Below are 12,414 nucleotides of genomic sequence, written 5' to 3'. Positions count from 1 at the left end.
ATAATTTTAAAAGATGTAAAGGTTATTCAGAAAACTGTTGCAATAATACGAAGGACTAACAAATAGTGACATGGAGTTGATAGTACCACTGTATAAGGCAATGATCAAGTGTCAACTAGATTTCTCTACTCATATATGGTCAGCGGGATATCTGAATTAAGGAAATATTGCAGAAAGGAGAGTGTTTAAGACTGTCTTTGGAGTGTGAAATATTGAGTAAGAGGATAAAGTGAGCATGGCAGGTAGAAGGAAAAGAGACAATATGATTGACACATAAGTTGGTGAGTGAAGCATTTACACAAACATAATTGAATTATTGCAAAGGATAACAGACAGAGAGAAAACGCGGTGTCATCTTTGGAAGCTGTGTAAGCATCTTGTGAATGGTGAAGAGGGACGTTTATTTTTGTGTGTGTTCAAGGGAGGTAGTGAAACAGTGGAATGCATTGCTGGTGAGTGCACTGATGTCAAGTGTATTCAAAGCATGGTAGGGTACACATTGTGGTCTGTAGACGATCTGCTCTCCCACAACGTCTTGTGATTTCATGCAACGTTGGAAAACAATACTAATAATAGTGATTATAATCAATGCGAACAACATTATCTTCATACTGCTGCACAGACCTTCGAATTTACATTGACAAAGGAACAGAAAATTTATTTCTGAGAAAGGAACTTTTTTGTTGTTGTTTTTGAAACAAGAAACAAGCATTTTCTTGACATTCAGAGAAATACTGTTACTGAATCAATCAGATTTTCATCTTCCTGTATACCAAATTAAATAAATAAAATCTTCTAATGGCTTTTTTCCCCAAAGAAAGTATGGGGAGCTCTTTGAGCCGCATCATATATATATATATATATATATATATAATACGAAGTGTGTGTTCACGGGACCGGTTTCACTGTTTTGAGGGATGAAACGCCCGAGCTGCTGGGGGAAAGAACCTCAACCTCCATATGAGACCGGTTAACTCACCTTTAGTCGAAATAGACCAGATTAAGGTTCCTAACGTCACTGACGGGAATCGAATCCAGGTCTTTCCGAGCGCAAAGGGGCTTCGTCTCTACTGACTGAGCTATGGAGGCGCAAACTTGACTGACTTGTCTGTTTGCTTACTTGGGAAATGGAGTAAAAAAACAGGTTTATATTTAAAATAGCTTGGTATCTTTAACATATATTATACCCAAGGTAAAAAACTTTCTACATATATATATATATATATATATATATATTATTGTCTGAAATAGTGTGAGGTCTACAGTCAATAGTTTTGATTTGCACAGAATTTTTACTGATACATATAATCATGATTTGCAAAATCACTAGTAGGAAAAAAGTATATTACCTTGTGAAACATTTTTATCGAATACTCCTTTTGTTCTTCGATATCTTAAAAAAGAATGTTTGATGATTAACAGGACTTCTTCTTGAAGAAGAACTTTGTTTTTATTCCTAAAACTTTAAGTATGGAAAACTAATATTATTGAGACTACAAACCCTTTCGTTTATTGCCCAGATAAATGATTCATCCCTGCTTTAAATGCTCATTTAACACCCATTCTTACTCTCTTTTCAAAGTCACACTTCATATTCAGCTCACTTGCTACAAAGAACTGGTCTGACGGCCTTATAGAAATACTGGCGTTATGACACGGATGTAAATTAATAATTAAAGTCCTATGCAGTCAAGTAAGTTTGATGATGGAAATATAGTTTTTATCAAACATGGAAAACTGGAATGAACAGCAATTCGTTCAATAAAAGGATGAAATATTTCTTAGAAGGAAGTTTGACTACTTTTTCGTGATTTTCAAATATCGAATACCTCAAATTAATTATTTTTCTCACCATTGTTCTCTTATTCAACTCATGGCTTATCTGTATTTCATTTATTTCATTGAAACTCTTTAGAAAAACTGTCTTATTACTCCATTTTACTCATTCAAAATGAAAATAGGAAAATTTATGAAATGATAAAAATACATACTATTCTACAAACCAGTGATGTTTTTGTTGGTCTAAATGAGAAATAAAATTGTCACAAATCTAAAGAAAACTGAAATCAACTTATTCTGAGGGGAGGAGAAAGAGGAAGCATGCCAAAACAAAAAAAAAATAACTGTTTTAACTTCGTTTTAAAGAACACAACATTCTGTAGCTTTTCCAGTATAAATTATTTACATACTAAAATAACTGTAAAAGGCTATAGAATCTTGTGTTCTTTAACTTTTTTCAAGTATTTTTAAGCAAGTCTGGTACTTTTGTATTTCTAGGAATGTTTGAAAAATTCTTAGTATACTGCACGTCATCTGTTGGGGGAAGGAAAGGTTACGAGTGGAAACAAAAAGGGTGGTTATCCTGTGTATATAGTTGTGACAAATATACACAAATGGTAACTTGTCAGTAGGAGAAAACGACGAAACTAGTCCTTGTTTTAGTCTCATTCGTAGAATTCTTCAGGGTCCCAATCTGCTTAGGAGCCATACGTCAGAGAACAAGTTGGAAAAGTTTCAATTGAGACGTTAGCAGAAACTGGGCTGCCTCACTCACATACACAAACATTGTGGGTGGATACACTGTCCCACTTTCTTTTTTTTTTTTTTTTTCGCCTTCTGTGATTCGTATGATTCACCAGTGTTTATTTTTACATTGTGAATAATGTTCAAAATGCCAACTATTTTAGAGTTGAAAATGCTTTAAACCTATATTTTAATATGCACATATAGTTTGGCTTGGTGTGTGTGTGTGTGTGTACACTAGTTTCACTTAAAGAACCTGTTCATCTTCTACATTGATTACAGTGATATCGACATAACTGCGCAAGATCTTACATAATTATAATTAAAAGGTAACTCTGTAATTAGGCTAAGTACAAAAAAAAATGAGAAAATTACTTTGGATTTCACCTCTGTTTTTGTATATCGGGTTTCGGAAATAACAAAGAACTACCCCTCTATCAAACAGTAACTGAAATTCATGATAATTATTTCTTCTTATTATTCCTTCCCTCCTCTTTTACCTTGTGGTGTCGAGGATATTTCTACATTTCACCGCTACCGTCTCGAGGATAAGGTGGTTAACCCTATACCTCCTGGTATGTCCTATTTCTGTAGATGCATGTGTTCACAGACCAGTTTGCCTGTTCTGGGGGACGAAAAACCAGAGTTTCCGGGTGGGAAAAAAAAATCCTACCTCCGTATGAGACCGGAAAGTGACGTGAGTTCTTCACGTCACTTTCCAACCAAAGGGCTTCGTCTATACTGACTGAGCTACGGAGGCTCATGATAATTATTTACATATTAAAATATCTAACATTCATCTCTTTTATATTATATGGAGTCTTAACAATAACACTCTGTATAGTGTGAACAATAATTATAATATATGAAAGTCTCTTAAAAAGTTCGTGAATAAATTAAATATAAAATAAATTATATAATACTTCTTTAGTGGGACTCCTTTCTCCCTAACTTTTTTGCGAATCAGTAGATATCCGGTCTTCACCAACGCCAAGGATGACAAAATAAATAAGCTTTTTCTCCCATTAGAAACGTAGGCTTTTAATCTCATAACTCACTGAAAAAGACTGCACGGACACGAGTACATATAATAAGCACTACTTACTTTCCCCAAAGATCATTTCAACTCTGAAATCCTCATAAGAAAAGTTTCCCTAGTTTGAGAGTAAAGTATCACCTTTAGTTTTTTTTTTAAGAAGACATAAGTTTTTCTTTCTTTTTTTCCATGAAAAATTTATATATATAATCTTGATATTTGAGTTTTTACACCTCTTAAATGTATATAATGTCTTAAAATACTGTATAACACAAAACGTTATTAATATAATTAACGGCTATTTTAGCCTGTTTTTGTTTAGGAGTGTCCCTTATATTTAATACATTGGCTAACATAACTCAAAAAGGGGTATATATATATTTTAAATCCTATCTAGCTTTTGGAAACTGAGTAGGTAGTTTAATTTCCAATATACTATAACCAACCCATTCAGACCTTATTCTTCATTTCCCACTGTGATTTGAATATTATCTTAACATGCAGAGTCGATTGAAGAAAATGACATAATTGAAGTCCCTCTCTATAAGCATGTCAAGTTACTCCTGTCTTTAAGAGGAGACTGAAGATTTATTTTCTATCGTCTCCGAATACAACAATTACACCTGCAATCGAGTTTATTTCAGCAAATTAGTAAAGGTTAGTAAATCAAGTGATGAGATTTTCAAACTATGACGTCTATCAGGCTTCATAAGCGATCAATTAAATTTTGCCACCCTAAAATTGACACTGCTGAAATAACTGTTTGTAATATTCAGATAATTTGGAAATTAGAATTAGATACTTTGGAAACTTTTAGAGCCTTCTGCAATATAAAGAAAATTATCCATCAAAATAATAGAATATGCTGATTTAATAGAGAAATAGTAACTGTAGTATGTGAATATTAATATTAAATGATTTTGTATTGTTTTATATGATTTACTTTTTGGTTTTACATCACGTGATAAAAATCATAATAGTGTTCATTTGGAATTGTTATCGATTTTCTTTATTTAATTTCAGAGTAATGATTCATACAATTATAGAGTCCGGAATGACAACACTGTTAATTCCAGAAACTTCGTTACCGATCAAACAAAACCTGGCCTGGTGGGACTTAGGAATTTGGGAAACACGGTAATAATTATTAAATGAAATTGTTTTCTATATTTTATATTTAGCTTTATTGATGAAAATAAGATTATAATAAACAATATTGTTGTAGTGTTTCGAGTATTAAATACTATTTAAACCCCTGTAATCCACTTTTATTTTCAGCCCTCAGTGATTGTAATGGACCATCAGTGTGTGTGTACATTGTGCTTTCAAGCTCATGGAAGACTTTGACCAATCAGACCAATTAACTTTTCACTTCATAAAATTAATATACAGGATCGATTCAAGAAAAATGGTATTCCAGAAGAGGAATGATCTCAAATAAGGTTCCTGGCAATAAGCATAAAATTTTAGTTTTCACATTTCTTCCCCATACGAAAAAAACAGATATGGCTTATGGTTAATTGAGGTGGGGTGGGGGGGGGGCTCCGTACTTAGTTAGGTAACGACGATGCCCTCTGATTGGAAAAATCTGAGTTAGAATCTCCGGTTACGATGCGAACAACCTTTATGAAAGCATTTCAACTCAACGTAAGTTAGCCGATGGCATACGGAGGGAGGGGGTCATCTTCTTTTCCTATACTTGATTTCTGAACCTAGCTGTGATCTCAGCTGGATTTAGAAAGAATTATTTCTAATAAAACTCAGATTTTCAGAAATAACCTTTGCTTTTCACACTCGTAATTAATAAAATATATTCTAAAAAAAAAGAAAAAAGAAAGAAATGTCGTAATTGGTTTCAATGCTTAAATTTTTTGTTTAAATATTGTTCCATATAACAACGCAAATATCCAAAAATAGGTTCACCTCCTCACTTCAGTCTACGGTGCTGTCAAGGTTTGCAGTAGCCGCAAGCATCTCTACTTGATTTTGACAATTCTTTTTGCTACAGCATTCTGAAACATCCCCCCCCCCTCTACCTATATCGTTGCAAACACGCATAGAGAATATACATTTGGATTATATTTGCATCTGATAATATCATATCACACTCTATTTAATAAAATCATAGAAAGTTTTATATTTAAAACTACGGAGCAAAAAAAAAAAAAATATTACTGTGGACTAAGAATCAACTATTTATCTGCTAATGTCAAGATATTTTCAATACTAATAAAACTAATTAATTAATTTGCTTTTCAAAATGAAAAATGTAAATAGTTAAATGTGAGTATGACGTCAAACTATGATAACAGTAACACATATAGTATATATATATATATATATATATATATATATAGATCAAAAATCTATATATATACTTATCAAAAATCCTACTAGTTTTGCGTAATCATGCCAAACACTTTAATGTTGTATTAACTCTGCTCCCCCCCCCTTTCGATGACTAAGTTAACACATGGAAGGAGAAGCGTGAAAAAGGATGAGATAACTTACTTTAGATTGTCATGTAAGTTTGATCTGCCAAATTTACTTTTCCAAGAAAGTTCTTATCAATGGTTCCGTGAGGTTCGCATTACTCATTAGTTTACTGAGGAGAGACTTCTTTTCAAATGTGAAAGTGTTAAGAGAGCTGTCTATTAGAGATTTTTCTAAGGCTTGTTTTTAATCTTTTGTAAGTGTGCTCATTCTTCTTTCAAAAGATGTTGTGGTGATAAAAAAGTAGCTCCTGAGTTAAAATCTTGAGAAAGAAATAAGTTTTGTCGAAGTATACAATTAGATCTTTGATCTCTCTCTCTCTCTCTCTCTCTCTCTCTCTCTCTCTCTCTCTCTCTCTTTCTCTCAAGCAATTGTCTATTGTATTTTCAGTTCTTATTGCCTTTTAGTTCTTTTTCTCTGTAGTTTTTCCTATCCCTGTACAGTAACGAGCAATATCAGAAGTACATCTTTGTAATGCTAACAAAGCATGTAAAGAAATTATGATTTTATGCGCTTTGTTTCTATTGAATGCTATGATGTCTCAAACGTTAGCGAGCTGGGAGAGCCATCTTCCAAAATAACAAACCGGTTACAGAAATATACATAAATGTACTCGATTCACAGTTTTAGTTATAATGGAGTAATCTTAACCAATCAGTTTTTTTTTGCATGCACATTCACTGATTCCATCAGAATCGTATAAACCGGAAAATCGAGCCACCACCCTCACACTATCACCTGTATTGCGTAAGTATGATCGCATACAATCTGGGTGTTTACGAGAATTAAATTTTCGCTTTCTCTTTTGAAATAAAGTGAATAACTTCAAGTTTTAAATATCTTTCGTTACTACTTCAGGATGTTTATACGCAGTGACGATCTAATATGTTTTTTCAGTCTTCAAAGAGTGGACAGTTTGCTCTTTCTTATTAGTCCTATTATTATTATTATTATTATTTTTTTTTCCAAATTAATAGCAATGGGTTTCCACCGTCAACCTCCCTACATCAATTAGATTGGGTACATTCCTTCGATGTGCTAGATAAGAAGTGATGTTCCTAACCCCTAACTGGTTCCAACTGCTATCTATTCATAATCGTGTGTATTCTATTGCCTATTTTGTGGGATTTAAAATAAAAAATAAAAAAATAAAAAAATATAGATTCTTATGCTAGAAAAAAATTTCACTTTCCTGCATTAAAGAATGACTAACTCAGAAATTACAAAAATATAAATAAAAGATGGATTAGGAAAAATTCCTGTGTTCGGTGATTACAACAAAACTTATAATGGTCTAGATCTTTCTTCTAGATCAGTGTTTCCCAACGTTTTTTGGATCATGCCCCACCTCAACGTCTCAAAGATTTTGATGCCCCCCCCCTAGCATAATAGTTAACCAAGTTCTGAAAAAGTATAATATAAATATGTACTTTAAATAAAAAAGGAACATGGGTAAAACTGTTTTTAATTTGACTTTCTTCAATGAATATAAATTTTATATTACACTTTGCATATTATAAAACATAAATCGAACTGAACTCGGGAAAATAAAATCCAAGTTAATGCGATCCTCGAGCTTGATGGCTGCTGCAAAGAGTTTTTATTTGAGGTACTAATTTAGTCATTTTCAATCTCAAATCGCCATGGTTTGTGATATCCAGATGATTTCTTTTTTTTTCAGTAGCAAGTCATTTACAGCACTCAAGCCACATTCAACTAAATAGGACGACGGGAAGGGCAATATTATTTTTTATTTTTTTATTTTTTTTGCAAAACTAGTTGAATTTCGACATTTCGTTTCTGTCTCGTCGGAAAGCCATGCCATTGTTCCTTTTATGTTGAATAAAGTTCTAATAGACTCATCATTTTGCTTTTCTGGGAGTTCTTCTTGATACTGTATTTACGTTGACTGCTGTACTAGTGATGTCAGCTTTTTTTCTCGGAAAGTCAGGGTTGCAACATCGACAATTTATCGCCGACAATGGTGAGTTTTTTGAGTATATCGGTGATGAGGTGACGAATGCAACATCATTTTCTAATTGCCCCCAAAATATTCAAATTGCCCCACTTTGGGAAACATTGTTCTAGAGACAGCATCATGGAAGCTTTATTACAATAAACACGCTGTACTTTTTGTCTAGACAACGTTGCCATATGTAAGTAGGACACGCTGAATATACTGAGAATATAAATAAAGAATAGGCTATATATTTATTAAGTTCGACTTTGCGTTTGTTATATTGTGCTTTATATGATAGTAATAATAAGGAATATATATCACTCAGTTCTTTTTATTTATTGTTGACAGTGTTACATGAATTCCGTTCTCCAATGTTTAGTCCACACTAAAGATCTGTTGGATTATTGTCTTCGGGATCGTTATAGCTTTGATATCAGAAGCTCGTCAAAGATTTCAAAAGGGGCATTGATGAAAGGTAATAATGAAAAAAGGATATTGTTATAGTGTTATTATTAATAATTATTATAAAACATCAATAATATTTTGAGAATATTGGTATAACATAATACATTTTCTTCTACACAGTCATAAATTAGCTCGGATATGATACTCTCTAGTTCATAACAGATTTAAAAGTTAATAAATTGTTAACTTTTAGAAAAGAATGGGGGTGTGTGTGTAAAAATGTGGTGGAACAGAAAGGCAAAACCAGACCAATTTTCAGTTGTCTGTTTTCGGCAGTAGTTCTTTCAAATTCGAACAGGGGTGACAAGTGTGTATTGCATTTGCAATGAACCTAATGAACAGTTAAGACAATAAACATCACAAAATTATTAGACTTATATACGTTTATTTATTTTTTTAATTATAAAAATGCAAAAAAAAAAAAACGAAATTAGTTTAAATAATTTAAATACTGGTTATTTTCAATAATTATTATCATTATGACAAGTCTCCTAAAGATCTGTTCTTTAGGAGACTTGCTTAAAGTCTCTGTTAATTCTGGGGTATCTCAGAGCTCGCACTTTCATCCCTTTGCCTTTGTTCCCCCCCCCCCCTCTCTCTCTCCTACACGTAAATCACCTTCTCTCCCTAAGCTAAAATCCTCTCCCATAGTTATACTCATGAGAGTACACTCCATTTTTTTTTTTATTTGACAAATCGTGTGGGCGATTATTCAAGGATTTAGGACCTTTCATAACCACTGTCTTCAACTTTTATCTCCTTGCTATTCTTCAATGTCGCAAGGAAAATCTCGTGAACTTGAAGCAAAAATAATAAATGGTAATTCGAAGAGTACAAAAATTAAAGAATCCTGTTCATATGAAACACTTGTTTTTCATATTCCTTTTCTTTTGTTTTAAAGACGAAAACACACACACACACACACACACACACAAATTGGTTTGAGAGAACAATTTAGCGCAAGTTATCTCTAGTCTCAGCACCCTTAGGTTGGAAAGACCTGGGTTCGAATCTTATCTACAACGTGAAGAATCTAAAAGTGGTTTTCTATTCAGGATGAGTTATTCAGTTTCATATGCTTTACGTATGCCGTGGGCCTTGGATATTTGTGACTGTCTTTAGGTGAGAGATGAACTTCATCGCCCGATGTGAGACTACCTCCCCACTTACTGGAGGTTTGAAATGACTTGAAAAAAAAAAAAGAGGTCCATGTCTCGTCTCTAAAGCATGGTTTCCAAGCTATGTAAAAAACAAAGAAAAATTAAAAAAAAAAAAAATATATACACACACACACATATATATATATATATAAACTCGACAAATTATGCAAAATCCTATTCGCCATGAAAAAAAAAATTTTTTTTTTCTTTTTTAAGATATGTCTCTCAAAATAGGAGTTTCATAAAGTGATGAATGGTGCTGTATCGTTGTTTGGTTTGGAACTTTTCCTTTGTGTAAATCAATGAAAAAATAAGTATAGGAAGAACAGTAAAAACAGCACTGATTTTTTTTGCTTTGGATAGTTTACATATTTTACAGTGTTTTCTTAAAGTTAAAACATATTTTATTCAGAAAGTTGTTTGTATTAAATAAAAAATGTTTCTGTTTTGTCCAATCTAAATAATAATAATATTTGTATAGAGTTCAGGCTCCTTATCCTCTCTCTCTCTCTCTCTCTCTCTCGAGAGAGAGAGAGAGAGAGAGAGAGAGAGAGAGAGCCATACACACACAATGCCCAAATCATTGAGTTCGGTCAAAAATATTTCATTTCTAAAGGCTCCTAAAATTTATATAGAACTGATAAGATTCTTTGAATCAGAAAAGACGAGAAGTTTCAATCACACAATTTTCGCCGTTTTCTGAACGTTCATCCGATCTTTGTTTTCTTCATACAGTTGACGAATTCTTCAAAAGTGTATTTCAAGTTCGATGTCAGGTTTCATCTTGATATGACTAACTTGAAACGCACTCGGACAAATAATTATTTTATTGAATGATATTTCGACAAATTCTGTGTGACATATAATTTTATCTTCTACGTAGAAATACAAATACTGTTTGCCTAATTTTCAATAGTTCATTTTAGTTATCGCTTGAAAGGGCCACGAGACTAATTTAATAATAAGAATGCTTCAAACACTATGTATGTAGTATCAAAGGAAGCATATGATATTTAAAACAGACACACACACACACACACACATAGATGCCAAAGACGGGTGATGTGCAAAAATAGCTGTGTGACTACACTTGAGAATTATTAACCTCCTGGGAGAGAATGTTTATTTACTTCTGCTGAAAGGGAAAAGCAGATGTTTGTCTCATGTTGCATTCCACAGAGCGAGGGTGTAGAATATAGACCGTAACAAGCGTGAATCACCTCCGTGGTGGCTGACAATAATTTTTTTCCCCTTTCATCCATAAAAATTTTGTTTGTATTTGTAAAATATCCAGTTTATAAAAATAAATAAATAAACGCGAATAAATATAATTGAGATATAGAAATTCTGATATATGTAACAGAACGTACTAACAATGAATAATGTAATCAGACTTCTCTTTATTACCTTTGTTTTCGCTTTATTATTCTTATTATGTAACACCTCCAAGAAGTTCAACGACTCGCCACGGGAGGGCACTCTACTCTACAAAACTCACCATCTACACTATTCAATTCTCTCTCTCTGCACATATGTCATCACTACCACCATTCATGGCGGCAGATGGCATACATGTTGTGCCATCTACCGTCCATTAATATATTTTTGTCTGTGTATTGTGTGCGTCCTCTAGCCGATTGAACTGTATGCGTGATGAAAAACTCGTTTCTAGGTGGAAAAACTCTGCTACTTCGTATGAGATCAGTTAACTCACCTTCAATGGAAAAAGCATATAACGATTCCTCTGGTCAAGACGAGAATCGAGCTTAGGTCTTTTCCAAGAAACTGAGGACCTTATTTAATTTAATAAACAATAATAATTAAATTAAATTAATTAATTTTGATTTAATATAACTATTATTTTATTATTATCCGAGACCTTCACGGAAACAAGAACTCACAAGGGAGGCTGTACTTTACCCAAAACCAGTCGTCATACGTCTCTTAAACTCATTCATTCTTGATGCACTCACTACATCTGAAGACAAACTATTCTACTCACTCACTGCTCTCTGGGAGAAAACCCTGGCTCTTACCTCTTTCTTAGCCGCGAACAAACTAAACTTCCGTGGAAGTCCCAGTGTTCTCTCCCCACCTTCCAAACAACGAAAAATTTCATCAGACGATATCCTATAACATCCGATCAGAAGTTTATAGACGTCTATCATATACTCCCTCTTTCTGCTGTTAACCAGTATCTGTGGTCCAAATACTTTCAATTTGTCCTCATAATTTATATTCCATAATCCACGTATATTATTTGTAACTCTTCTTTGCACCCTTTCCACAGCTTCTTTTTCCCCTTGGAACACGGGGGACCAAATTCACGCACAATAGCAGTGTGGTCTTATCAAGTCCTTATAAAGAGGCAAAATGACTTCCATATCCTTACACAAGTCAAGGTTCTGTTCAACATCCGAATTATCTTCTGAATTGTATTTGCAGTTTTTGCTAGGTGATCTTTGAACTTCAAATTGCTATTAATCATAACGCCAAGATCCCCAGTCTTATCAGTTTCTCGTAGGTAACCCCGCTAAAATGATTGCCGTTGGAAATCTTATCACGCCGAAATGCATAACTTGACACTTACTGACCTTAAACTGATAGCTCAAATTTCCAGCTTAGTCAAATCATTCTGTAATTGCTGGATATCAATAGCATCCCTGATTGCTCTGCCTATCTTCGCATCATCAGCAAACAATTGCATATTTCTTGTTAGACTCTATTATATATTGTTATTCACGTATAGTGATTATTTATGTATAATGTATAGTGAT

General features: G+C 33.3%; 1 protein-coding gene across 2 annotated transcripts in view; it reads left to right on the top strand.

Annotated features, from left to right (window-relative positions):
- LOC150108226 (ubiquitin carboxyl-terminal hydrolase 2-like) overlaps nucleotides 1–12,414 on the top strand; it is an 81,582-nt gene that overhangs the window by 31,495 nt on the left and 37,673 nt on the right. For both annotated transcript variants that reach the window (XM_090415677.1, XM_090415678.1), the window contains exons 2-3: nucleotides 4,583–4,696; nucleotides 8,361–8,487. In XM_090415677.1, the coding sequence (XP_090271803.1) occupies nucleotides 4,583–4,696; nucleotides 8,361–8,487 (241 nt within the window). The remainder of the gene's footprint in view (nucleotides 1–4,582; nucleotides 4,697–8,360; nucleotides 8,488–12,414) is intronic.

The sequence above is a fragment of the Typopeltis vanoorti genome, chromosome 3 (assembly GCF_054136105.1).
Source record: "Typopeltis vanoorti isolate ZY-2024b chromosome 3, IOZ_Tvanoo_1.0, whole genome shotgun sequence".
NCBI lineage: Eukaryota > Metazoa > Arthropoda > Arachnida > Uropygi > Thelyphonidae > Typopeltis > Typopeltis vanoorti.
The sequence above is the reverse complement of the archived record's forward strand: the minus strand, read 5'-3'. Positions and strand labels throughout refer to the sequence as shown.